Genomic DNA, 25,973 nt, shown 5'->3' on the forward strand with positions numbered 1-25,973 from the left:
CCGAGGGGGCCTCAGAGTCTCCTGGGCCGGGGCCTGTCCCTGCATTTCTGATGGGCGGGGGGCACACGAGGGGGTCTTGCCCTTCCAGCAGTTTCCTGGGTCGTGCCAGTGCTGCTGGTTGGGCCACATTTGACAGGCACCGAGCTGGGGGTTGTAGGAGGGGGTCTGTGGCCTGCGGTGGGCACAGTCCAGGAGCCCCTGAACGCCTGGCAGTGCAGACCCTGAGGGTTTAAGTCAGGGTGAGGATGCGATTCAGAGGAGGTGTTGACAGGCATCAAGTTACTCTTTCATCTCATCTTGTAAAGAGAAGTTTGAGCACAAAGGTGGTGTATCTTTCTTAGAAAACGTTAGCTGGCCAGTTACATCGGAGAATCGTGAAGCATGCCCAGATGTCCGTGCTTTGCTCCTGAGAGGTTCTGGACAGAGGAAAAGCCATGCAGGACTCCGGGTTCCTGGGGATGTTTCTGTCCTGTCCTGGGGGGAGTTTGGGGAGCGAATTTTACTTGGGGATAAGTCAGTTAAGGCTTTGTTTTTGGTGCAGTTTGTTCGGTGAGACCCAGGATGTGCCTGCTGTGTGCCTGGCACTCTGCCTGCGGCACTGGTGGCCACTCGGCCAGTTCCTGGGCCTCTGGTGCCTGCCTGCACGGGTGTGCGTGTGCATGTCTGGTTGCACTCGGCCTTTACGCCTGTGCTTCAGCCTCACGGCCATGTGCTCAGCACAGCGGTCACTGTTGACGTCAACAGCTCAGAAGCAGAATCACTGATCCTGTCAAAACACTTAGAAGTCACCCTTCCTGTTGGTCCTTCTAGCTTTTAAAGCTAGGGTGACTTCTGCTTGAGGTCATCATAGCGGCAGTAAGCAATGCAGTATTTAACTATCCATAATTTTAGATGGTAGGTGATTTGAGGCATATATTAAGTATTTTAAAGGTGTCAAATCGAAGATAAAAGTAAATATATGTACAAAGCTCTATGTTTTGTGTAAATCCAAACCCATGAAATTTGTTTGAAATTTTGGTTTCTAGGCAGAGAAACCCTAGCCTCAGAGTTTTACTAATAAAAGGTTACTTGTTTTTCCTTAGATTTAATATGGAAAAATCTCTGAGGTGCGTAGTACGTTCAGGCATGTGATCTCCGCAGTGAGCTCCGCGGGGCCCGCTTTGGCACAGTCGCTCAGGTCCGCGTTTGTGGGCCCGAGGGTGGCCCTGGCCGGGCCTCTTGGCTCCCAGAGGAGCTGGGCTTCAGAAAGGGAGGCTCTGAGGATGTTGAGGTTTAACCGAGACAGGCTTTTTGCCGAGGAAGACGCAGAGAAACTGCAGTTTTTATCTAACGGGTGCGGAATACCGAATATCTGGGGCATCCATGTTGGGACCTGGGCGAGCTGCAGACCTGCCCAGGTCAGGGACGGCCCAGGCCCCTCGGTGACAGGCCTGGAGGGGTGGGGTCCAGGCCCCCACGGTGACAGGCCTGCCCAGGTCAGGGACGGCCCGGGCCCCGCGGTGACAGGCCTGCCCAGGTCAGGGACGGCCCAGGCCCCTCGGTGACAGGCCTGCCCAGGTCAGGGACGGCCCAGGCCCCTCGGTGACAGGCCTGGAGGGGTGGGGTCCAGGCCCCCACGGTGACAGGCCTGCCCAGGTCAGGGACGGCCTTGGCCCCGCGGTGGCAGGCCTGCCCAGGTCAGGGACGGCCCAGGCCCCTCAGTGACAGGCCTGGAGGGGCGGGGCCCAGGCCCCCACGGTGACAGGCCTGCCCAGGTCAGGGACGGCCCAGGCCCCGCGGTGGCAGGCCTGGAGGGGCAGCTTGGCTGCGCTCCCCACTCCTAGTGACTCACGTGCTGACGCTTTGTCCTTGCATGTCCGCCGGGCCGGTACAGCATGAAGCGAGCCAGTTCTCTGAATGTCCTTAACGTGGGTGGCAAGGCGGCCGAAGACCATTTCCAAGCACGGAGCCCCACCCCGCTTTAGCATCCTCCGCCTTCTGGACCGTGCTGGCGGGGCCTTGGCTCCGCACCGCCGCAGTCCCAGCACAGCTGTCAGCGTTTAGCCTTCCCGATCCCAGACAAGTAGACAACACGATGATGCTCTCAGTCGGCACGGACCGAACTATCGAATGGTGGGAGCGCTCGCTTTGGGAACGTTCTTAGCGTATAAATGGTCTTCAAAATGTTGATTGACAATTAAAAGCTAAATGATAAAGTAATGACAAAACTTGACCAGTTGTTGATGTGTATTATTAATTTACGATTTTAGCCTCCAGCAGGGCCGGAGTGTGTAACTAATGTGACGTGGCTAAGCTGCTCAGTGTTCTGAATTACCTGGAACTTCAGTGAGATGAACACAGTCACTCTCACCTGTCCAAGTCTCACGTGAACCGGCCATCTTTCCATTTGAGACTGTTGGCACCCCGTCTCCATCAGACGTGGCCTCTTTGTCTCCCATGTGGGGCCCGGCCCCTGGCCCTTCTGTGACCTGGGGCGGGCAGCTGTCCCTGGACCAGGCATCCTGGGCACTGCACCCGGCTCCCAGTTGCCTCAGTCCCCCTGGTGACTGTGATGTCCTTAGGCGGTGGAGGGCCAGCTGGTGTGCTGACCCCCACTCCCCCCAGCACCTGGGGTGACGGTCCACAGGCCTCTGGTCGGGGGTGCCGACCCCTGCTCCCCCCAGCACCTGGGGTGACGGTCCACAGGCCTCTGGTCGGGGGTGCCGACCCCTGCTCCCCCCAGCACCTGGGGTGGCTGTGTACAGGCCTCTGGTCGGGGGTGCTGATCCCCGCTCCCCCCAGCACCCGGGGTGGCTATGTACAGGCCTCTGGTCAGGAGTGCCGACCCCCACTCCCTCTGGTCAGGGCCTGGAGGTTGCGTTCCTGGTGAGGACGTGAAGGAAAGCCCCTTTGTTTTCACAAGGTCGGGAGTCGATACAGTCCTCTCGCCTGATTCTTGCTTCTTGCACACGCATGTCTGAGCGGCAGGACTCCTGTGACCTGAGTCGGCGCCAAGACCGCGGAAGCCGGTGTCCATGAGGCGCTGCGGGGAGTGACCTCTCCCCTCTCTCTCATGCAGAAACGAAAGCGTTGTCTGGCAGGCTCAAGGGCTCCGAGTGCCAGGCCCCCAGGGGAGGCAGAGCTAAGTTAAGCCCCGAGGCTAACGCGCAGAGACCCTCAGAGCTTGGCCAGGGCCCTCCCCCTTCAGGGGCCGCCTCCTTTCCTGAGTTCCGTTGAGTTCTGCAGCCCTCATGCCCACGAGCTGCCGCAGCTGACAGTGAGGCCACTGCCCACCGACTCTGCCTAGCTCTGAAACCTGCTTTCAGCTGTGCCGTATTAAGGCTATTCACAGAGATGGGAACCTTAAACACGTCCTTGGAGAAAGGGAATGGGTGACTGGTGGCTGTGGGCAGGCCCTGCCCCGCTTTGCAGCCCCTTCGCAGCCCCTGTCGCTCCTGGGCCCTGTGCACACTGAGATGCGTGTTTTCCTTTTCAAAGCTCTTCTTTGGAGGGTTAAGTAACACAGGGTAGTTCTGACGGAAGCATTTTCAGATCAGCCCTGAGATTGCTCAGGGGAATCATGACGCGCCAGCTGGTTCGCTGAGGGCGACTCCAGGTGGTGCCCGCTGAGCTCGGGGCACGTGCACGCTGAGGTGGGTCTGGGCGTCCGGGTGCTGACAGATTCCAGGGGTAGTTCATTCTCCTGTTGATGAGGGGGGAGACGTCCCGGCAGAGGCGCGCCAGCCACCTTCCCTCACAAGCTGCTCTGGGTCGGGTGGTGTGCCTCCCGGGGCTCTCTTCAGGGACCGCTGGCTGCATGTGTCCTCCACCCCAGCAGGGAAGGGGGCGGCAGCAGCCCCCTGGGGTCATCTCATGGCGAGGCGGGGCTTTAAACCTGGGAGTTTCTCTAATCGAGGAACGGGCCACCCCTGCACAGGGCCTGCTTGTGAGTGCCGCTGCGTCCCCGGAGGCTGGGGCTTCTGACCCCTCCCTGCGCTGCAGCCGCTCAGGGGTCGGGGTGTTCTTTCTGAGTGCTCCCTAGAGGTGCTGGAAAGGAGCGGGAGAGCAGGGCCGTGTCCCCTGCCACGTGGGCACTGCGGCCCTTTCGGGTGCCTGTCGCCTCACAGCCCGGCGGGGGCCGCGGCGCCGCCCCAGCTCCTGCCTCCACCGCGTCCACACTTTCTCCCAGAGCCACCCAGGTTGCCTTAGTGACCGCAGTCTCTGGGAAAACAAAGGGCGTTCAGAAAGAGTGAGCCTGGAGCTGAGGACAGAACGCTCCCAGCTGGTGGAGACAGACCTCCTCTGCAGGGCCCTGGGGTGACCCTGGCCTGGCGTGGAGCCCGCTGGCCCCTTTCCTGAGGGTGTGGTGGCCTCTGCAAGGCCGCGAGGAGACAGTGTTTGGGTGAGCGGGCGGGCTGCTAAGAGCTGGCCTGTTCAGTGGGGGGCGCTCTGTTCTGGTCTCTGAGGGAAGCCCGGTATAGTTCTCAGAGGGCAGCGGGGGCCCGCCCGCCTGCCGTCTTTTCCTGGTGAGGGGACCCTTGGGGGCCAGGACGCATTTCTACATTGTTTCTGACAAGTCAGACTCGCCCCAGCCAGAGGACCCAGGCTGTGGAGGATCTGAGCATCCGCAGGAATGTGAGGGCAGGCGTGTGTCAGGGCGAAGGTCGGGGGATCCGGGCCTTCTAGCCTCCTGCCCCTCCCCCGGGGGCTGCAGGGATTCGGCTGGTTTTTTTCTGAAACTTAAAAGTATTCCTCTGTCTGTCGGGTCAGAAGACTGCTAGGGACAGCACGTCCCCAGTCGTCCCCACAGGGCAGCAGCCTCCCAAGGACTCGTGTACAGCGTGCAGCTCTCGCCTCGTTTATACGGGTTCCTGGGAAGGCCTGTTACGTCTGTGTGGGGCCAGCCTCTGATGGGTTTCTGTTTGCGCTTGTGTGTGAGCGATATAGTGGTCCTGGGGTTTCTGGAAGCTAAAGCGGCGCTCAGCGCCAGCCCGGGTGAGGTTCAGGTCAGCGCAGTCGCTGGGCAGACACGCCCTCCGTGGGATCCCGGACACAGACGCGCGGGCTGGTTTCACTGTTCTCACGGGTGTGGAGCCACCCCTCGGGGTTGCGGGCCTGCGAGGGCCGTCTGGCTGTCCCTGGGTTGTGGGCGGCTGAGGGCTGGGGACAGGCGGGCGCCCTGGGACGCCCGTCAGCTGGGCGGGTGGATGTGGTCCCCGGGGCGCGTGTGGGCGCGCATGCAGGTCCGCACCTCTGCGGCGTGGAGCGGCCGTCCGTGTTCTCTTTTCTCACTGTGGCTGTGACTTGCCTAGGAAATCATTTGCAACTGTTCATAGTTAATTACAAAAATAAACTTTTATTTCCTGTTGTAAAGTCCCTGTACTTTGCAGAAAGGCTCTTCTGTAAAACTCCAACCCTGAAAGAAGCTTTTCCTATTTAACACTAGCCACTCGGTCTTTTAGGGTCACAGGCTACTTTGAAAACGTGCTGAAAGCTGGAAATGGATCATCCTGTCCTAGAAAAACACACAACAGACAGCGTGCTGATGGCCGGGGCTGGCCGTGAGCCTGCAGGGCGGGCCGTGTCGGGGCGGGGTCGGCCTGCACCCTGCCAGCAGAGCAGCCGTGAGAGGGCGGCCGGCGGGTGGGGGAGTCCCAGCAGAGCCGGTACTGCGGAGGACCAGGGGCGCAGGCCCTTCACCCGGCGTGTGCGTCCACAGCTGCTGGGCAGAGGCGTGGCAACGGTGGGCGACGGTGACTCAGCCCTTCCGGAACTGGGCCAGCGTGTCCTCAGTGACTGCAGGGCCTCGTGCTTCCACACCGGATGGCCGTGGCTGGGCTAAGCAGAGGGCCCGTGTTCCATGCAGAAGCGCCGGCCGTGGGCGGGGGGAGCTGGGTCTGGGCAGGAGTTCCTGCCGGAGTGGACCCCCCGTCCCCAAGGCCAGGACTGAGGTCCCAGCCACTGCAGCACACTGGACCGGCTGCCCTCGTAGACATGGGTCCAGAGGGGTCTCCGCAGACGGGCCTAGCTGGCTCCTGCAGCAGGGGCAGCTCCCCACCCCAAGGGGGGCCTGGACCCTGCAGTCAGCTGCACGCAGTCCCAGGCATCCCCCGCACGCCCTCGGCGGTGATCGTGTAGGAGCAGGATGAGGCCGGCAGGTGGGGGGCGAAGACTACCCTGAGGGTGCGGCCAGGCGGGGTGAGAGGCGCCTCCTCAGGGCGCTGCCGGTCGGCCAGCAGCCTCACGAGTAGCTGGTTGGCCCAGGTTATCCCCAGGGCTGGGGACATCCTGAGACGGGAAACAGCATGCGTCACGTGGAACCAGCGCCTCCCACCCCCGCGGGGACCCCCGTCCTCAGGGCGCCACTCACCCTGGTGGCCCGGCCACCAAGTCCTGCTCCTCCACGGCCTCTGTCACCTGGAGGGTGCAGAGCGGTCAGTGATGCGACCCTGCTGGCCCGGCCCCGCGGGGGGCTGGGGGGAGGCCCACCTGGTTGACGCACAGCACGGGGCTCCGGAAGGCGCAGCTCAGCCGTCGCAGCTCAGCCCCCAGCGCCAGCAGACGCTGGGCCCTGAGGGCCAGGGCCGCCCCGTCGAACTCGCAGCGGAAGGGGGCTGCCACAGAGTCGATGACCACCAGGCGGGCCATGCCCCGTGCCAGCAGCACCGGCACCTTCTCCCTCACGCATTGCAGCAGGGTGTCCTGGGGGCCGGGAGGCCCGTCAGCACCTGCTCAGAGCCCCCCGTCCGCCCTGCCCTGCTGCTCTCCCCTCCCGGGGCCGTCACAGGCCAGGCCTGCCTCCCACCCACGGCCCCGAGCCAGGCACTGCTGCCTGCATCCAGCGGCACCACCAAGGCTGACCTGTCGCCACCCCGGCTGCCCACACCCAGCCAGGGGGCATGGCGCAGGGCCTGACCATCCTGCATCCAGCGTGCAGACCCCCGGGCTGGGCCCGGCGACGTGCCAGGACGCCCTGCGGGGCCCTTAGCACTGTGTCAGAAGCAGCCGTCCTCAGAGGCCAGCCCTGCTAGGACTCCCGGGAGCTGCCATGCCCGCATCCCCGCCCTGAGCGAGGTCCGCTCTGTGCTTCACCCGCAGGGCGCCGCCGGCAGAGCCCTTCTCTGTGGACAACGACAGCAGCAGCAGCGGCCTGGAAGACGCCAGCCTGAGCGTGAGTCCCGTCACCTGGGGCGGGGCGCGGGGTCGGGACTCCCCAGAGCTGCCGGGCGCGGAGACCCTGTCCCCCAGGAGGCGGAGGGGGCTGGGCCCAAGGCCGCTTGTGCAGGGGTGTCGACCCGGGCGGGCACAGGGCGGGGGCTCTCAGGTGCAGCCCTGTGGGCAGGGGCCCTGACCCTGGCCCTGACCCACCGCCCCCTCTGCAGTGAGGCGGCCGCAGAGGAGTCCGGCCTGAGCTGCTGTGCGCGCCCCGAGGGCCCAGTGACGCCGTGAAGGTCACGAGGCTGGAGGGCCTGGGGCAGCGCCCGCAGCGCTGACCGACACCCCTGTCCCAGCGCCCTGACCCCCCGTACACCTCACACTGCGGGGCCCAGGACAGCCCGCGTGCCCGCGACCTGCCCGGCCCCGGTTGCTGCTCTGTCACTGCCCTGGGCTATGTGTGATCATGTACTTTACTGTAAATTTCTAAAAATTAAACTTTATATGTCTTACCCTTTACTTGACATGCTTTCTATAGCAACCCTTAAGCGGGGGAGGGCCCAGGTCGGGGCACACAGCTCTGCTCCCCACTGCCCGGCTCCCTTCTGAGCCCTCCGCCTCGTTACTCAGCTGCAGACGACGGCCCCAGCTAGCCGCCCGCCCCCTCCCCGGGCATGGCTTCCAGACGTGGCGGCGCCCTGGCAGCCCAGCCCGGCGGCCAGCAGTCTGAGGAGGCTTGTCTGGCTGGGGACCCGGGGCTGCAAGGGGGCCTTCCCCTCCTTCAGAGGTGTAGAATCCCACTCGACTCCGGCCAGGGCAGCAAGACCCATTCTGCGGGCAGTGGGCATCTCTGCGGCCAGGTGAATGGGAGCTGGCGGCACTTGCCGGGTGGGGACACGGGGGCTTGCCCGGGGCAGGAGGCGGTGTGTCTCCTCAGGGCCAGGGTTGGCAGAAACGCACAGGACGGCCAGTTCATCCCAAGTCCAGGCACCGAGTGACGCTGGCCTGAGTGGGACCCATGGTCCCCAGGCTGTGACCCCCTGCAGGCGGGCCTGACCGTGGTTCTGGGCTTCGTGTGCACGGCCCAGCCGACGTCCTCTCAGACACTCACCACGTCGGCTGCATGCTCGATGAAGATCTGGTGGCCGAACCTGATCTTGGAGATCACGTGCCCCGGGACGTCTGCCCGCAGGCGCTGCTGCTGGGCGATGAGCTGCTGCAGGCGGCGGCTGGGGAAGGCGTCCTCTGTGCACACGTACACCGCCCCTGGGAGGCCGTGGCGCGTCAGCGGCTGGCACACGGCCCCCTTCCCGCACCGCCCCGTGGCCTTCCCTCTGACCCAGGGCGGGGCTGGCCGGCACCTGCCTCCCACCTTGCCGACAGGACGTCACCCTGGGGGCCTGCCCTTGGGCCGTCTCAGGTGGGAGTGGGTGGCGTTCTCAGGGGCCTGTGCTTTTGGAAACACCTCTTTCTGCGGACACGGGGGGCCTCTCCCAGGCCCTGTGGATCAGAGGTTCCCAGATCCCACTGTCAGGCTCCTCCCACAGTTCTAGGCTACGTGGAGGGAACGGTCTTTGCTGCGCCTGGAAAAGCCAGTCAACAAAACACCGGCGATACATCGCTGGGGCCTGAAGCCCCTCCAGAAGATCCAGCCCGAGTCCCGCAGCTGGAAGGAACCAGGGCCACGGGTGCTCCACAGAGGTCCCAGGATAGTTCAGTGGGAGACAGCAGTCTTTTTAAGAAATGGCAGTCGGACAGACATGCCCATGTACAAAAGGACGAAATCAGACTTGTGCCTCACACCACATAAGAAAACCGAATCACAGTGGGCCAGCTACGAGAGCCCAAAGCACAGCACCCTTAAGGGAAAACGCAGGCGTAAATCTCAGACCTCGGGTCAGGCAGTGGACCCTTATCCACGACGTGAAAAGCGCAGGTGAGAAAGACCAGGGAAGCTGGACACCGTCAAAGTGAGGGCAGCTTCAAAAGTCCATCGAGAAAATGAAGAGAGAACTTCGAGAAAGAATACTGCGAGCTGTGTATCTGATGAGAGCCTAGTGTCCAGATGACACAAAGATCACTTAGGTCAGTTCCGTCACAGAAAGACAGATCACCCGAGGGTTCAAACGGGCAGAAGACGGAAGAGACGCTGCTCCAAAGACGCGCAGCTGAGCGGCAGCTCATGCTGGGCGCTCGGCACCACTGCTCTGGGGCCACAGTGACGACGCTCCCACGTTGGGTCAGAGGGCCAAGGGCCAGCTCAGACACGGGGGCCGGGGGCTGCCTGCAGCCTTCCTGGGAAGGGAGATGGTGCAGCGGCTGCGGAGAACAGTCTTTGGCACCACGGAGCTACCACGAGACCCAGCATCACTCCTGGGCGTCCACCCAGAGCCACGTGCCAACAGAAGGCGTGAAGAAGCCATGTGACCGTCACCGGATGGGAGGGCGGTGACCAAGTCGGGGTTCCCTGGTGCCGCGGTGGGTCAGAGCCCACCTGCCAACGCCGGGGACACAGGTGCAAGCCCTGGTCCAGGAAGACCCCACGTGCCCTGTGCTCTGGAGCCCCTGAGCTGCTGCTGCCGCTACGCCTGAGAACCACAGCTGAGGAAGCCCTGGGCCACAAGGGCTGAGCCCAGATGCCATGTGCCCAAAGCTGTGTGCTCACCACCCGCACTCCGGCAAGATGCCGCCGCGGCCAGAGGCCCCCGTGCCGCAATGAAGACGGGCCCCTGGTCGCCGCAACTCGACAGAGTCTGCCCATCTGTGAGCGTGTGACCCGCTGTGACCTGGTCCTGCTCCCACAGAACTTCAGACGTGGGGGATGCGGAGCCAGGAGAACCGCCCTGAGTGGTCAGGGCTGCCCATGTGCCCTGCGCCCCAGATCGTCCTGGGCAGGCGGTCTGTGCGCCCCCCACGTGGCTGAGCCCCTGGTGCCTGTGTGGCGCCTGCACAGGTCCAGAGGGGCGTACCATGCCTTTCAAAATTAGGGCTTTCGGATCTGATTCGGGGAAGCTGCCTTCTCAGCAAGACGTCCAACGGACCCACGTTTAATGTGGTCACGGCGGCCACATGCCAGGCCCCTGCAGGGGACGCCCATTTACATGCAGCCCAGGCCAGTCTGTCCCTGTGGGCAGGCCCCGGGCTCTGCGCTCAGCTGGCAGGGGGTCCATCTGGGTGTGAAGAGATGGGAAACGGCCCCCCGGGGCCCGCAGGTCCGGACCCCCACCCCCGGCACTCACCGGCCCCAAGGCCTCCGTGGCGCGGCGGCAGCTGCACAGCCAGGCAGAGCTGCAGCGCCAGCTGGGTCTTCCCAGCCGAGCTGCGTCCAGCCAGCTCCGTGATGCCGTCCAGGGGCAGCCCGCCACGGAGCAGTGCGTCCAGCACGGGGCAACCCAGGCTCAGGCGCTGGTGCTGCTCAGGGAATGGCCCCTCCTGCCGGAGCAGGTGCAGCGCTGGGGGCGGCGGAGGGGGAAACAGGTGAGCCCAGGCCCCCCACGCCAGGGCCACAGCCCCGCGGGCACCCCGCCCAGGCCCCCCACACCCCATGCCGGGGCCCCAGCACCTGTGCACACTCCGTGTCCCCGCAGGAGTGAGGCAGCCGCTCTCAGCAGGAGCTGCACGTCGGGGCTGGAGAGGTGGGTCCGTCTCTGCAGATCTGGTCCAGAAAGATGCAGGACCTCCTTCACTGACCTCAGTTTGGCTGAAATCACAGAACCGGTCACAGGACGCGGTCAGATGCGGTGCCCGTGGCAACAGTGACGCAGGGACAGCAGGTGACTGCCAGCTCTGGGGGCCCGGCGGGCAGTGGTTGGCCCAGCTGCTCCCTGAAGCTGCACAGACCCCTGGACGACAGGTCAGGGAGGAAGGGGCCTGTCCCCAGGGTGGGGAGCAGCGGCCCCCAGACACATCTGAGACAGGCCTGCATGTGCATCGCCAGGGAGGGGCCGCAGGAGGGGACTCAGACGAACGTCCACTGCGCGCGCCTGTGGACGGCCAGGGAGTAAAGAGGGAGAGTCAGCTCGCTGGTGGCACTGTCAGGGGGTTACGGGGTGAGGCCCGAGGGTGGGTGTTTGGGAGGAAAGGGAGTAATTCTGAGCTTAGATCAGTGTATTATTTTTAAACTAGTAGGAAAAAAAAAAGGCTAACAATCCATCCAATCGGTTCAGAGAAAGGCAAAAAAGAGCGCACACACACAGGACAAATGCAACAGCATCAGGGCGCAGAGCCGGCCTTCTTGAGCGTCCTCGAGTGCACATGCTGCTCTGCTCGCTGTGGATCAGAGCGAAAGACGGGGCCTCCGGAGCGAGGAGCAGCCCAGCCCTGTCCACCGTCCACCAGTGCAGAGCGCCTGACCCCACAGCATCCTCACAAGCACAGGGGGCAGAGATGGAGGGCATGCGACGGGGGGAGGGAGGGGGGATGGAGGGGGTGCGGGGACAGGATGGGGGGATGGAGGGCATGCCGGGACAGGGCGGGGGGATGGAGGGGGTGGGAGGATGGGATGGAGGCGGGGGTGCGGGGGCCAGCCGGGCAGTGGAGGAGTTGGTACAGCCTGCGGACGGATGTGCCCAGACGCCAGCAGACTGGGTGGGCCGGCCTGACGGACGCCCTTCGAGGTGTGGGAATGACTGGAAGGCACAGGAAACGCGCCCATGAGAAGGGAGACAAGCACTAACTTTGGGGAAAACCAAAGATGGTCAGGAAACAGTTGTGAGCCGAGGTTCTGTGACAGCCGTGATGTCCCGGTGACAACTCTGATGACTGATGTGGCCCAGGCTGCGTTCCCACTGGGGGGTGGGTGGACCAAGTCGGGGCAGAGGGGGTGCAAGGAAGCCAGCTCTCGCCCCGAAATGGAGGCCTGTGAGGAGCCGGAAGTCAGACCCAGCAAACACGGCAGCAGAAGCACAGCCCATCGCTGAGCGGCTCACAAGGACCGAGTCCCGTCTCACTGCGGACGCCGTACGTGCTGCTTCAGCGGAAATGACCTAAAAGAGCCTTTCACACAGCCTTTTTAGTTTAGTGTGAAACACACACCCACGCAGGCCAGCCTCGGGGCGCCGTCCGGGGCCAGGAGGCAGAGGGCTCCCAACGCTCAGACAGGCCACCCTGTAACTGCTCTCCATAACGTGCGCGCAAGTGCACGGCCACACATTCTCACGATCACGTCACAGAAACATCGGCAAACACACCTTTCTTAACTGCAGCGACGATTCTGGGATTCAGGTCCAGCCGATCCAAATCCATGTCTTCAGCAGGGACAACCAGAGACGGACGACTGCCCTGCGACACGACGTGCCGGCCGCCCCCTCGAGCGGCCCGGGAGGCGAGTGCAGCAGAGTCACCGAGCCTGGGGGCAGTGGCCGACTGTGGGGCCCAGGGCTTGGAGGCCCCCCAGTCCCAGGGACAGCGCTGAGATCAGCCCCAGGCTCTTCTCGCCAGGAACTCAGAAGCCTGGGCTCAGCCCACCCTGGCGTGCGTTTCAGGAATCCCCGAGCACCGCGCCCCCATGGTCAGCCTGCTTCATCCACTTTGGGAAGGTGAGAAGCGGGCTTGTGTCCCAGCCCTGGCCCCTCTGACCCACCTCTCTGGGGCGCGGGTGCCGGGCCCAGGCTGCACTCCGTGGCGTATGCTCCCCTGAGCACGTTTCCGTGGGGATCTGGAGAGAGTGGGAAGGCGAGTGGTGGATCCTGTGGGCGCCCAGGAGGTCGGAACCACCGTGACCACTGAGCCACTCCAACAAAGGACAGCGGACACCTTGCCCACCTGGCCTGCAGCTTGCCCTGGCCCCTGGCCCAGAGCAGCATGGGGGGCGGGGTGGCAGTGGGGCGGCCATGCCAGGCTGTGGCCACTCGGCTGAGGCTGGGCCCAGCAGCCAGCAGCAGCAGCAGGAAGGCCCGTGCCCCGGGGCTCCTGACACCGAGGGGGGCAGCATAGTGCGGACTCGGCCTTCCGCACGGACACCGCTGACCCTCGGTATGCAGTATGGGGTTGTCCCCGAAGCCTCGAGAGACAGGCCGCCCGCCCCCTCATCCAGTCTGGTCAGGAGCGAGGGCCTGGCTACCCAGCACCCATCAGCTGTCTTGGGGTGGCCCCAGGCCCTTAGAGGCAGTTCTGGGAGCAGGAAGTCCGGATTCTGAATGACCGTGGGAGGGAAGCCTGTGCGGGGACTCGGCCGGGAAGTGCCTGGATGTAAAACCCCATCCTGAGAGCAACTGGACACACACAGGAGAGCCAGCGGTGACCAACCATGGGGCCTCGAGCCCAAGTAGAGCACCTGCTGCTACCTGACACAGGCCCGGGAGCCCCACCGAGAGCCCCAGGAGGGGCCCGGGCGAAGCCACCAGGGACAAGTGTGTGCCCCGCAGCACCCAGCATGGGCATGGGCGGGCCTGGGCAGCCCCCGGGAGCATTGCGTGCAGGGGTCTCAGGGAAGAACAATTAACAGCAGGTGCTGCTGCTGAGCGAGCGTGAAGGCATGTGAACCCCTGGGCCAAACAGGAGACTCCTCCCCAGGTGGAATCACTCTCCTGTGTCTCTGGGGCTCTCAGGTGGCCCAAGGACTTCTGTGCCCCCAAACAGGCTGGTATGGGCCCACCCCCACTCTGGGGACAACAGTCAGGTTCCTGGCGGCTTTAATTGATTCACACTGAGGACTCAATGGGAGGAGGAAAGATCTTTCTGAACTGACGCACTAAGCGCCTCTCCCTCAGCCCAGCACCGGAGGGGGTTGGGTGCGGTGGGGGAACCCTAGGGGAGGCAGCTGGCCGAATCCCCACAAACTGAAACTGTTACTCCTCTGATTTCAGGCAAAGGATCAATACACACAGCTCCAGGCTGTTGCTCTAAAATCATGAAAGGTTGAGGGCTGACATTTACCAAACAATCCAACTGTGTGACAGGTACGAACATCACACCAGAAGTATTACAACCCTTGTATTGCTGGCAAGAAAACAGAAGCACAGAACGGTTAAGCAACAAGCTTCAGGTCACACAGTCAGCAAGTGGGTGGCCTGGTATGCAGGTCCAGGCCTGGGCTCTAAGCCCCTGACCCCGCGTTTGCACTGCCCATCTGTTAACAACTCCAAAGGGAACTGTTTGGACCGCAGAACTCGGTCATCCAGAGGCTGACCCGCCTGAGGGTGTCCAGCTCCCTCAAGACGTTTCCTTTCTTTTCCTGCTCTCCTCCCAGAAAGGGCGCCAATGAGTACGCCTTCATCCCAGGGCTACTGTAGGGAGCTGTCACCGGACCCCGTGGGCGGCCACACAGGTCCTCCCCTGCCTAGGCCAGCACTGTGGTTTCTCCAGAGCCGGCCAGCCTGGACTTCTGGCCCCGCTCCCTCCGCAGGACCCTGTTGCTCCTCTGGGGACCTCTCCTCTTTTCAGCCCCTGCGGCTTTGAGCACTCATCCCCAGTCCCCCGGGCCTGCGTGTCCAGCAGGCCCCCGCCTGGGCCGTCCTGACAGACCAGGGGACGCTGCAGCCGCGCCCTGCCACCCACGCACACCTGCGCTTCCCACCTGGCACGCTCTGAGCCCGACCCCACCCTCCGCGCCCCACCCCGCGGCCCCGGCGCGGACGCACAGCCTGAGCAGGCTCTGCAGCTGCGCGGGCTCACCGCCCCGGGACCGAGGCCCTCCGTCCCAGCCCTGCCCGGCATCCGCCCGGCCCTCTCCCACCCCCGGGACTCGCGGGGGCCCTGGCTCCGCGGTCCCGCCTGCCCGTCCGCGGCTGCGCACCGCCGATCGGGGCTCTGGGGAGGCGCCGGCCGGCCCCCGCCGCGAATCCCAGCAGCAGGGCCGCGCGGGCGCCCAGCCGGGCCCTGCCCGCGCCCCAGCGGTCTCTACGCCCAAAGCCACCCGGGACTCCGGCCGCTCGGGACCGCAGTGGCCACCGGCGTCCTCACCTCGCCCGCGCTCCTCACGCTCCTTCGCGCCGCCCCACCCCTGCCTCCTCCTCCAATGAGCGCAGGGCGTCCCGCGCCGGATGCGCCAATCAGAAGAGAAGCGGAGCCCACGTCGCCGACTGACTGGCCAATCCGAAGTCTCAGTCGCCCCGACGGGGTGGGGCGTGCTTGGGAGGGTCCTCGCTGACCATTGGTGGCCGGCCGCAGGGGGGCGGGGGAGGCGATCTTGCGTCGATTGGAGCACGCGGCGGCGGGGCGGATCCCTGGCGCCGATTGGTCCGCGCTCTGGGCCTGGCGTGGCGACTGGACGCGAACGCTGTCAGCCATGCTGGCGGGGCGGGGCGGGGTTCCCGTGGGGCTCGGGCCGGGCAGCGGGCGGCGGGCGGCGGGCGGCGGGCGGCGGGCGAGCGCTCAGGCGGCGTCATGTCCTCCGAGGTGGCCGCGCGCCGCGACGCCAAGAAGCTGGTGCGCTCCCCCAGCGGCCTGCGCATGGTGCCTGAGCACCGCGCCTACGGCAGCCCCTTCGGCCTGGAGGAGCCGCCGTGGGTCCCGGACAAGGAGGTAGGTCGCGGCCGCCCGCCAGTCCCGGGACCCCGGCCGCTACCCCGGCCCTCCTGGCGTCCGCGCCGGCTCCCCGGGCCCGCCCGACCTCCCCGGGCGGGGCGCCCCGCCCTCGGCTCCCCGCGCCCCCGGCCCCGGCGGAGCTCCCTGGCGGATCCCCGGCTCCACCCCCGCCCGGGCGCTCCGCCTGGCCCTTTTCGCGGGTGCGCGGCCCCCCCACCCCGACATCCCTCCGTGATTCCGCCCGGGCCCTGCCCCCTGCGCCGTCGTCTGTGGACCGGCCGCCTCCCGCGGTCGAGCTGCTGGGCTGGAACTTTTCTGACAGTTGGCTCCCCCTCCCCGCGCGGGGACGTGGGGAGGGCAGCGTTTCTCTGCGATCGGCCCTCGGGCAGGGCCCTCGCCGTGGCCTGCGGTGCTGGGGGGTGCTGGGTGTGAGCGAGCGTCGCCAGGCGGGGCGTCTGCAGGGCGTCCTGCCTGGGGAGTCGCACCTGCTCCCGGCGGGGCGGGGCGGCACCTCTGTGCCCTTGTGTGCTGCGCTCAGGAGTTTGGACCGGATCCCGTAAGCCAGTGGCTCTCAGCTGTGCGAAGGCTGGCGGAGAAGCCTGGTGCGTTCCTGTCAATCTCGAGCGTCTAAGAGACGGGAAAAGACCACGCTTTGGAAACAAACTTTAAGTTACAGCCCCTCGTGTTCTAGCTGACCGCTTTTCCTCCCTGCCCCAGGAATCGCGGTGGCAAGTTTTCCGCAGGGAAGGGTGGGGAGGTACGGGAGGAATGCGATCGGGTGTTTTCCAGGCACCGGAGAGCTCAGAAGCTAGGGAGGGGCGGTTGGCCCGCTGGGAGGGGAGGGTTCATTCCCTCCGCCCCCTGGTCAGCGAGCCCAGCCCGCGGTGCTCCAAGAGGGCAGGGCGCTGGCGGGGGCCGCGGGGGTCACTGGGCTGGGCTGGCCCCGTCGGCCCCTCCTCTCGGGCCTCTTGTCGCCCCAGTTGTGCTCTTCCGTTTCTGCGTTTCTCCTCCGGGTGCTTGCGGTCTCTGAACTCGCGGAATGTACTTTTCCTCACACGGTGCCCTTGGTTAGTGCCGTTGAAAGGTGGTTAAAGAAAGAAAAAGGGAACATCACAGCTCTCATTCTCTAAGCCAGCACGTGTCCGGGAGCTCGTTTAACTGAATCGGTGAGGGAACCTGGCAGGTGTCATTACGGCTCAGAGGGAAGTCACAGCAGCACCGCCTGGCCTGGGAGGCGGCAGGTGAAGGGGCTGAGGTCCAGCCGATCGAATCGTCTCCATCGTGGGGGGCGGAGCCAGGACGGGCCAGTCGCGGGGCCCACAGCACCTCCACCCCCTCAGCCCAGGCCAGCGTGTCAGCCTTTTCTGGTGTTGTCCCCAGGGCCATTTTAGACATTTCTTCCCCCGACTGATCCCCGTGAAATGCTCAGAGCAAGGACCGTGTGTGAGTGGAAGCCGCCTGGATGCCCTGCACTTTGGCTCTTCAGTTCGCTCTGGGGCCCCTCTGTCCGTCTTCGGGGCCCTTTGTTCTTTCCTGAAACGACCCCTTTGCTGCCTCGGGTGTCCTCTCTGAGCAGTGGGGCGTGGGGGCCCGGACTGGGGTCTGCGGGCTCCCGGGAAAGGTGGAGGAGTCAGGCAGAGGTGCTGTCCCCCTCGGCGCTCCCTCCCCAGTGGAAGTTTCTCGTGCTTTCCAGAAACACACCCCAGTTTGCCGTCTCAGCAGCCAAAGAAGGCGGAGGGAGCTCTGAGGAGGGGAGGAGGCCTCCCAGTGGCCGTGACCCGAGTTTGAGGAAGTGCGTGTGGACATGTACCGGGCAGGGGGCGTTTGCAGTGACCGAGGGGAGTGTACTGGAGGAGAGCTGGCTGGGGTGGGGCAGCTCGGGCTGGGAGAGTCGGATGGAGGCTGGCTTCTATCTGACCTGGGGTGGCTTGGGGGAGGTGGGGGTTCCCCTGCTGCCCTCCCGGTTCAGCAGTGCCCAGCTCACCCTGTGCTTCTGGGGCCTTGATCCCAGTGTGTGTGTGGTTTGGAACAGGCAGGGAGAGGGTGTAGTGAGAGCATGGAGGGGACATGCTGTCCCCGCTTCACCCGCCTCCACTCGGCTGCGTGGGGACGAGTGTCTGGTCATGTATGGAACCGGCCGGCACCCATCGTTCCTTGGGGTCTGTCGACTGTTGACTTGGTGCTCGGCCCTGTGCCACCTTGGTACCTCGGGCCCATGGGGACATCCCTTACAGATGCTGGAGAACTTGGGGGTGTGCGTTATCTGTGACTCTTGGCTTCTCAGAGGGGTTCCTGCCCCCAGAAATAACGGACTCGCTTTTCTGTGTGCCTCCAAGAGCTTGTGAGGTTGGGGGGGCAGTGGGGGGACATGGGGGAGTGGCAGGAGGCCTGGGCCTAGCTCGAGCCTCGTGTGACTGTATCCACGTGTCCCCCAGCAAGGAGAGTGGGTGTGCAGCCGTCGGAGACTGCTGTGACCCACGCGCACGCGCCCTTTCCTGCCGTCTTGGGTGTAACAACGGCGACGGTGGCTCTGTGCTATTGTTTTGATGTCAGTTCAGTTCAGTAGCTCAGTCGTGTCCAACTCTTTGTGACTCTGTGGACTGCAGCATGCCAGGCCTCCCTGTCCATCACCAACTCCCGGAGTTTGCTCAAACTCATGTCCATTGAATCAGTGATGCCATCCAACCATCTCATCCTCTGTCGTCCCCTTCTCTTCTTGCCTTCAATCCCTCCCAGCATCAGGGTCTTTTCAAATGAGTCAGCTCTTCGCATCAGGTGGCCACAGAATTGGAGTTTCAGCTTCAGCATCAGTCCTTCCAATGAATATTCAGGACTGATTTCCTTTAGGATGGACTGGTTGGATCTCCTTGCAGTCCAAGAGACTCTCAAGAGTCTTCTCCAACACCACAGTTCAAAAGCATCAATTCTTTGGTGCTCAGCTTTCTTCACAGTCCAACTCTCACATCCGTACATGACCACTGGAAAAACCATAGCCTTGACTAGACGGACCTTTATTGCCAAAGTAATGTCTCTGTTTTTTAATATGCTGTCTAGATTTGTCATAGCTTTTCTGCCAAGGAGCAAGCATCTTTTAATTTCATGGCTGCAGTCACCATCTGCAGTGATTTTGGAGCCCAGAAAATAAAGTCTGACACTGTTTCCACTGTTTCCTCATCTATTTGCCATGAAATGATGGGATCAGATGCCATGATCTTCGTTTTCTGAAGGTTGAACTTTAAGCCAACTTTTTCACTCTCCTCTTTCACTTTCATCAAGAGGCTCTTTAGTTCCTCTTCGCTTTCTGCCATTAGGGTGGTGTCGTCTGCACATCTGAGGCTATTGATAATTTCTCCTGGCAATCTGGATTCCAGCTTGTGCTTCATCCAACCTGGCATTTCGCATGATGTACTCTGCATGTAAGTTAAATAAGCAGGATGACAATATACAGCCTTGATGTACTCCTTTCCTGATTTGGAACCAGTCCATTGTTCCGTGTCCGGTTCTAACTGTTGCTTCTTGACCTGCATACCGATTTTTCAGGAGGCAGGTCAGGTGGTCTGGTATTCCCATCTCTTTCAGAATTTTCCACAGTTCGTTGTGATCCACACAGTCAAAGGCTTTGGCATAGTCAATAAAGCAGAAATAGGTGTTTTTCTGGAACTCTCTTGCTTTTTCTATGATCCAGTGGATGTTGGCAATTTGATCCCTGGTTCCTCTGCCTTTTCTAAATCCATCGGGAACATCTGGAAGTTCATGTTCACGTGCTGCTGAAGCCTGGCTTGGAGGATTTTGAGCGTTGCTTTGCTAGCGTGTGAGACGAGTGCAGCTGTGCGGTGGTCTGAGCAGATAGTAGTAGTCTTGACATCAGATGCTCTGCAGGGGCAAATGGGGGCCACGGGGTGTCAAACAAGAAGCAAAGTTGGACTTGGGTGGGGAGAGATTATGTTTCAGTGGGTCATTGTGGGGTGGTTCCAACCAAGGGATCCACAAGCTGCCCAGGGGCAGACAGCAGGGGCTTCTCCATGGGGGGCGCAGCCCAGGCTTTGGGGAGCAGGGTGGGAGGGGCAGGCAGGGGGCAGCTGGTGTGATCTGAGAGTAGTTCGGGCGCATCACCCCTGGACTGTCTCAGGCTAAGAGGTGGGTCAGAGTTCAAGGGCCTGAAGGAAGGAGAGATTAATGAACGTTGCATCAAGTGAGGTTCATGCGCACGTCGTTTCGGTCAGTGAGGGGACCAGCAGGTCCGTGGGTCCCGCCTGCAGCCCCTGTCTGGCTTGTGGAGGGTGGCTGGGGTTTCTGTGCGTCTCCTCCAGGGCACGTGAGGAGGGCGCTCTTTGCAGGACGCTTTCCGAGAACACTGCCTGAGGGGTCCCTGTCTCTGGCCTCTGGGATCCCAGGTGGATCCCTCGTGGTGGGGGGGCCAGGCCCCACAGGCCTGCCCGCTCGCTCAGGAGCTGCCCACGGCTCCCGTGGCCGGTGGGGCGCTCCTTCGGGAGGCGTTGTCCGCGCCCAGGTTCTGCAGGAGAGGCGAGGCCCGTCCTGGGAGGTGGCAGTCCTGGGAGGCGCCCGTCTCTCCTCTTCTCAGCACCCCCCTTAAACCGTGTTGTCAGACTCACCTCGTCCCTGGGGCTGCTGTGGGTCTGCTCCTCAGATTTCCCTGTGAGCTTGTCTTTTTAATATTTCATTGCTTCCCTCAGTTAATTGAGTTAAATCTTTGACATGGATTTATTTTATATTTATAGGAGTTTTTTTACTCTTTAAAAATGGTTGCTTTTCAACAAAGATGTGTTAATACGTGTAACTTTGAAACTTACCTTTATGATTTACTTCTCGAGGAGTCTGAGAAGCTCTTACGTGGGAGCCTGGCGTCTGGGAGGACAGCGTGGGCGGCGGTCCCCTGTCGCTCTAGCCTCAGAGGGAGGGCGGGCGGCTGTCCTAAAGCTCCATCCTTTCTAGTCGCTTCTCTTGAAACATTCCTTTAATCTCTCCAGTCTGTCTTCTGTTGTACTTTGAAGGAGCCACCTGAGCACTCCCAGGGCTCCCAGGGCAGCTGGTCGGCAGAGACCGCTGTCTCCGAGCAGTCCTCCAGGGCCTCTGCGCTGGGCTGCCAAGGGGTGCCCCACAGTTTCCGAAGGCCTCCTTTGTTCCGGCCCGGCTTCCTGTGGACCTTTCTGGTTTCTTCCTTTATCATCCCTTGTTGCCTCACTTAACCCCCGGCATCGTCAGAAGTCTCCTGCATGTGCAGGGTGGGCGCCAGTCAGCTGCTGGCTCTCTGGAGCAGCGAGGGGTCGGGTCAGGGCTGCCTGGCTCTGACCCCTGACCGCCTCCCCCCGCTCCCCCCACCCCGTCCTCTCGTGGGCATCTGTGGAGACCCCTCGCCTTACCACCAGCTCCCTCCCCCGTCTGTGGGGTGAGAGCCCTGGGGGGCAGCGCAGGGGCCCTGAAGGTGGCTGGCTGCTCGTTATTGACCTGGGGAAGGGGCAGCCCGGGAGGATCTGGCAGGGGCCGCACACCCGTGCACGTGTATCTGTGTGTGCACACCTGTATGTCTCCTCTGAGATCAGCCCCCGCCCGCCCCAGGGGTGCCATGGGGACAGGCCTGGTGTGTGTGGCCTCAGGGGCAGGCGTCTCCGGGGCCTTTGGCCTCGCGGGGGGCGGGGGGCAGGCTGCTGGTCCCTGGTTTCTGGACTGTCTCCCGGATGGCGGTCTCCTACCCCGGGGCCTCTCCTCTGGGTCCAGTCAGCTGCTCAGGGCACAGTGCCGGGCCCGGGCCTGGGCTGGCGTCTCCTTTCGGTGTAGCTGGTCTCAGACCAGGTATGAACTCTTGACTCTAACGTCTTCATCCGCTACTCTTATTTCTTTATTTAATTTTATTTTCATATCAAATCATTCTCTTCATAATTTTAAAAGCTTCTTTTCTCTTATATAATCCCTAGGAAAATTACCTTGTTTAAAAATCTGTTTTCTGAATAATCTCATTGGTTTATTTAGATTAATACAAAAAGTCTAGCTCACTAATATTTTTCAGGGATTGTATTTTACCTTCTGCTGTGGTCTTAGTTTAGAACTTGGTCTCTCAGTTGCTCAGATGTGAGCCTCCCGGCAAGGGGGGAGCTGGGTCAGCCTCCACGACTGCACCCTCATCCCGCAGACTCTGTGGCAGATGTGTGAGGTCACAGAAGAGTGTGGCACACAGAGGCCCTGCCCCAGGTGGAGACCTGAGTGCCAAACACGGAAAGTTCCAGAAGTGACAGGGAGAGGCAGTGGTGGGGCTGGTGGGGGCAGCAGCCCTGGGATCCGCCAGCTCCTGCCCGAGGCGGGCAGACCCTGCGGGTGATTCTGGAGGGCCAGGCCCTGTGTCCCAGGGCGGGAAAGCCGCTGAAAAACAGAGAGAAAACAAGAAAACATCAGTCATGGATCACTTAAAGCTTAGATGGCTGTTCAGTGCAGTGCCATGGCGGTCTGCGGCAGGGGGCATCTGCAGACTGGCCTTGCCCACCACCCTCCCCTGGAGAAGGGCACTGGCCTCGGCTTTAGGCTGAGTTGGGCCTGCGGGGAGGGGGAGGGTGTCAAGGTCAAGGCCTGTCTTGGGAGCCAGAGCAGAGCCTGCCTGGGTTCTGGCTGCCCCGAGTGAAGCCGGCAGAGGACGCTCAGGGCAGGGCGGAGGGGTTGGCCCTGCTGGCCAGGACCGACAGGGGGCGGGCGGGTTAGGCGACAGTCACACGGTCAGGACGCCTGGCCCCCTGACCGGTGGCGGCATTTCACATCCCCCATCTTTGCAGTGAGCAGCTTTCCCACCGCGGAGGCCGGGCCTCGCCACGTGGGGACAGCGCGTCCCCACGGTCAGCTGACAGGTCTGGGCGCTCCTGTGGTTGTGGCTGGGTGGCGACGTGGCCGTCTCCAGGCTGGGCCCTGGCCGGTGCTGGGAGCACTGTCCCAGGCTCGCCCCCGGAGCCCCGGGCGGCCGGGCCTGGCCCCACCTCTGCCGGCTGACCGCTGCCCCAGCTGCGGTGTCTCCTGGCCGAGCCTGGGTGCTGGCGGCCGGGGGGGCTCCTGGAGGAGCAGGCCGCGCGGCCTGACCCCTGTCCCCTTGTCTCCTAGTGCCCGAGGTGCATGCAGTGTGACACCAAGTTTGACTTTCTCACCAGGAAGGTGAGCTGGGCGGGGCAGGAGGGCGGCCCAGGTGCGGTGTGGGGGCGGGGCCCCTCGAGGCATCGCGGTGGCCGCTGGTGCCTGCGGTCTGCGGGGTGCTCACGCCCGTGCCCGCGTCCCCAGCACCACTGCCGCCGGTGCGGGAAGTGCTTCTGCGACAAGTGCTGCGGCCAGAAGGTGGCGCTGCGGCGCATGTGCTTCGTGGACCCCGTGCGGCAGTGCGCCGGGTGCGCGCCGGTGTCGCGGCGCGAGGCCGACTTCTACGACCGGCAGCTCAAGCTGCTGCTGAGCGGTGAGCGCCGGGCGGGCGGGGTCGGTGGGTGGGACTCCGCCGGGTGTGGTCCCAGCCGCTCCGGGGCTCCGGGCGGGCGGAGCCCCCAGGACCTGGCAGCCCTCTCCCCAACCCCCGGCCCGCAGGCCGTCCTGGCCGGGCTGCTCTGGGGGTCCCCTGGGGGCAGGTCAGCGCCCTGCGATCCGGCCCGGGGGAGCCCCAGGCGACGCTTCTGGCCTCCGGCATTGCACCCCGACCCCGTCACGCCCTTCCCGCCGCCGCCTCGCCCCCTTCTGTCTTCTCTGCGTGTCCCTGGCCTGGAGGGGGCGGCGCGGGGGGGCTACCGCGTGCTCACGTCTGCTCCCCTCCGCAGGAGCCACCTTCCTCGTGACTTTCGAGAACTCCGAGAAGCCGGACACGATGGTCTGCCGTCTTTCCAGCAACCAGAGGTGAGGGCGGGTGCTTCTCCCCTGGCACTGGGCGCCCGGAGCCTCGGAGGGCCGTGGCACGGACGCCTCTGTCTGCCGCAGGTTCCTGCTTCTGGACGGGGACGGGGACGGGGACGGTCACCGCGAGGTGGAGGTGGCGCGCATCGCCGCCGTGCAGATGCTCACGGAGGGCCTCCCTCCCGGAGGTAGGCGCCGCGGGCCGGGGGGCTCCGGGGCTCCACTCGCGGGCGTGTGAGGCGGAGAGGAGGTTCCCTGGACGTGCACTCCGCGCTCTTCCTTCCCGTCTCTCGGGCTGGCATCACCCGGTTCCCCAGAGCCTGCGGCGGGGCCCCCATCGCCGCCGCCCCCCAGGGTCTGCGGAGACGGCCCTCCTCGGGGAGCTCGACCCTCTCCCCTGAAGTCCCTCCTGGGCCTCGGGTCCGAGCGCGGAGGCTGACCCGAGCCCTCTCTCTGATTTCTGACCGGCCTTGCTGACCTCTCCTGCCTGCCTGCCTGCCTGCCTGCCGTAAAGACACTCTCTCTCACACCAGCCTCCCCGCCAGCCGGCCCGCCGCCGAAGGTCAGCGTGTCTGCGGGGCGGGGAGGGGGGCTCCCTGTGAGACCTGAGGCGGCCAAACCGTGAAGCCGTCTGTCCCCTGGGCTCGGCTGTTCTCTCCTGAGGGGGAGCCCTGCTCCGGCTTGCGAGCTCCGCGCGGCCGCTTCGGGGGGCGGGTTTCCCCGGGGGGCGGGGCCGGGGGGCGGGGCCGGGGCTGCTGGCGCCGCGCCCCCTTGTGGCGGCTCCGGGAGCGCAGGGACCCCTGCTCTGCCCGGTTTCCTGGAACCATCAGTGCTCAGAACCGTGTTCTGGAGCGGAGGTGCGGGGGGCGGTGGAGGGCAGGGAGGGTCCCCGCGCCTGCGCTGTCCACAGCAGGGTTGCCCACTTTCTGTCGAGGGTCGGGATGAACGTCGGTTCAGCCCTGCCGGCCACACAGGCTCTCAAAATGCAACAACAGTCACAGGAATCAGGAAAGACCCCTTCCAGGAGCAGGTGGTGGGCAGAACGCAGTGGGCTGCCCCAGAGCGGGGGTGTGGGTGGCGGGGTGGCGCCCCTTCAGAGAGCCCAGGCCGGGGTAAGCCGGCTGACACAGCTGGGACCGCGGCTTGTGAAACGCCTTGCAGGCTTGGCACTTCGGGCTGGGTTCTGAGCTGCAGGGACTGGCGCTAGGTGGTTGTCGCGCAGTCACCCCCCCAAAGACAGCCTTCCAGGAGCTCGTGTCCTGCGGTGGCGTGGCTCCTCCGCTTTGACTCTGGTGCTCGGCGGTGGGGTGGGTGTGAGGCCAGCACGACAGGCGGGTGTAGCCTCGTGCAGGGTCTCATCCATGGGGCGCAAATGTTTGACCCGGGCCCCTGTCCACCCTGTGAGCTCAGGGTCGGCCACCAGGCAGCCACCGCCCTGACACAGGCCCCACCGAGAGGCCAGCTGTGAGGCCAGCACCAGAGTCAGGGAGAGGGCGCCCGGGCCACTGCTTTGGGGCAGCTGGCACCCTGGTGCTCAAGGCCACTTGGGGCATCCTTACCTTGTTCCCACTCCAGGAGGCAACGCGAGGGCCATAGGCATGACCCTGCAGTACACGACCCCGGGGGCGGAGGGGCTGACGCAGCTGACGCTGACAGCCGGCGAGGACGCCGACGGCAGCAGGAGGCAGGCGACGGCATGGCTGGCGGCCATGCATAAGGTACCTGCTGCTCCCCGCTCTCCCGCCCCCGCCCCGCCGAGGTGCCTCCGCCCGCCTCAGCCAGGCACACGCCTCTTTCTGGTCACCTTGCAGGCGGCCAAGCTCCTCTACGAGTCTCGGGACCAGTAACGCCACACGGGCTGGACGGTCGGCTTGGGGCAGCAGCACCTGCTCGTGGGCGCACAGGCACGACTAACCCTGCAAGTGCTGGAGACGCAGCCAAGCCCTCGGAGCCTGCCTAGTGCGATATGCACACGATCGGTTAACGCTCCAGACCATTCGTGCTTTAGAACTTGTCTGACACTTGATACCTAACTGCGGGGGAGGGGGAGGCTGAGCTACACTACTGCTAATACTCTCTGCCTTGTTTTTATGAGTGCCCATGTTTACTAGAAGGTTCTGGTCCCCTGATGCTCACCGGTCCTTCCACAGCCGTGACCCGGGCAGTGGTCCCCTGGCCTGATGTGTGCTGGTGTGCTTCCTGCACTGCCCGCTCGGCGTGCCACTAACCCAGGGCCACAAACCAACCCGGATACTTCACTGGGGAAGGAGCATGCTTTGTATTTTGTACTTTTCACTTACTATTTCACTTTACAATAACTGTACAACAATTTGTATATAAAGCTTACGATTAAAACTTATTTTGAAAGTAAGGGTCAGGCCTTGCCTCTGTGTGTCCAGACAACCCGAGCTTCCCACTCAGCTCAGCTCCGGCTCCAGAACAAAGACTCGAAGCCGCCCGTGGGAGACAGCGTTTATTGCGTGCGTACACGGCCTCAGCACAGGCTG

The 25,973-nt window shown here is 63.7% G+C and overlaps 3 protein-coding genes across 17 annotated transcripts in view; 2 read left to right on the forward strand and 1 right to left on the reverse strand.

The window, feature by feature from the left end:
* The window catches only part of KLC1 (kinesin light chain 1), a 66,640-nt gene extending 58,987 nt beyond the window's left edge, over positions 1 to 7,653 (forward strand). For 6 of the 11 annotated variants that reach the window (XM_019983344.2, XM_070775821.1, XM_070775822.1 and 3 more), the window contains 2 exons: positions 7,078 to 7,150; positions 7,362 to 7,653. In XM_019983344.2, the coding sequence (XP_019838903.1) occupies positions 7,078 to 7,150; positions 7,362 to 7,364 (76 nt within the window). In that variant the 3' untranslated portion in view covers positions 7,365 to 7,653. Of the gene's footprint in view, positions 1 to 1,873; positions 3,633 to 7,077; positions 7,151 to 7,361 lie in introns of all 11 variants that reach the window. The other 5 variants (XR_011562747.1, XR_011562746.1, XR_011562744.1 and 2 more) reach the window with 1 other exon arrangement.
* XRCC3 (X-ray repair cross complementing 3) lies at positions 5,316 to 14,676 on the reverse strand. Of its 2 annotated transcripts, XM_019983356.2 has the most exons (9): positions 14,011 to 14,676; positions 12,716 to 12,790; positions 12,324 to 12,481; positions 10,697 to 10,834; positions 10,374 to 10,586; positions 8,246 to 8,400; positions 6,469 to 6,681; positions 6,350 to 6,396; positions 5,316 to 6,267 (listed from the first exon to the last, which is right to left on the reverse strand). In XM_019983356.2, exons 3-9 carry the CDS (start codon positions 12,376 to 12,378, stop codon positions 6,063 to 6,065), a joined length of 1,026 nt encoding a protein of 341 aa, XP_019838915.2. In that variant the 5' UTR covers positions 12,379 to 12,481; positions 12,716 to 12,790; positions 14,011 to 14,676; the 3' UTR covers positions 5,316 to 6,062. The 2 variants fall into 2 exon arrangements, with proteins under 2 accessions (XP_019838915.2, XP_019838914.2); XM_019983355.2 differs by lacking the exon at positions 14,011 to 14,676 and having other exon boundaries at positions 12,716 to 13,443.
* Positions 14,677 to 15,407: 731 nt separating this feature from the next.
* On the forward strand, positions 15,408 to 25,837 carry ZFYVE21 (zinc finger FYVE-type containing 21). 4 transcript variants are annotated; one of them, XM_070775829.1, is made up of 8 exons: positions 15,408 to 15,597; positions 22,699 to 22,749; positions 22,873 to 23,041; positions 23,394 to 23,469; positions 23,551 to 23,654; positions 23,981 to 24,028; positions 25,042 to 25,184; positions 25,278 to 25,837. In XM_070775829.1, exons 1-8 carry the CDS (start codon positions 15,460 to 15,462, stop codon positions 25,311 to 25,313), a joined length of 765 nt encoding a protein of 254 aa, XP_070631930.1. In that variant the 5' UTR covers positions 15,408 to 15,459; the 3' UTR covers positions 25,314 to 25,837. The 4 variants fall into 4 exon arrangements, with proteins under 4 accessions (XP_070631930.1, XP_070631931.1, XP_070631933.1 ...); XM_070775832.1 differs by lacking the exon at positions 15,408 to 15,597 and adding an exon at positions 15,893 to 16,202; XM_070775831.1 differs by lacking the exon at positions 15,408 to 15,597 and adding an exon at positions 16,433 to 17,043.
* Positions 25,838 to 25,973: the final 136 nt, after the last annotated feature.

This window comes from Bos indicus, chromosome 21 (genome assembly GCF_029378745.1).
Source record: "Bos indicus isolate NIAB-ARS_2022 breed Sahiwal x Tharparkar chromosome 21, NIAB-ARS_B.indTharparkar_mat_pri_1.0, whole genome shotgun sequence".
Classification (NCBI taxonomy): Eukaryota; Metazoa; Chordata; class Mammalia; order Artiodactyla; family Bovidae; genus Bos; species Bos indicus.

Bases quoted from the DNA above. Each gene is read 5' to 3' on its own strand.
- XRCC3 (XM_019983355.2), bottom strand. From the start codon at position 13,164: ATGAGGGGGCGGGCGGCCTGTCTCTCGAGGCTTCGGGGACAACCCCAT. The intron at 10,587-10,696 runs GTGCTGGGGCCC...CGCCGCCCCCAG, and splicing joins GGGACACGGAGTGTGCACAG to CGCTGCACCTGCTCCGGCAG. The intron at 6,268-6,349 runs GTGAGTGGCGCC...TTCCCGTCTCAG, and splicing joins TTGGTGGCCGGGCCACCAGG to GATGTCCCCAGCCCTGGGGA.
- ZFYVE21 (XM_070775829.1), top strand. From the start codon at position 15,460: ATGTCCTCCGAGGTGGCCGCGCGCCGCGACGCCAAGAAGCTGGTGCGC. The intron at 22,750-22,872 runs GTGAGCTGGGCG...CCGCGTCCCCAG, and splicing joins TTGACTTTCTCACCAGGAAG to CACCACTGCCGCCGGTGCGG. The intron at 23,042-23,393 runs GTGAGCGCCGGG...TCCCCTCCGCAG, and splicing joins GCTCAAGCTGCTGCTGAGCG to GAGCCACCTTCCTCGTGACT.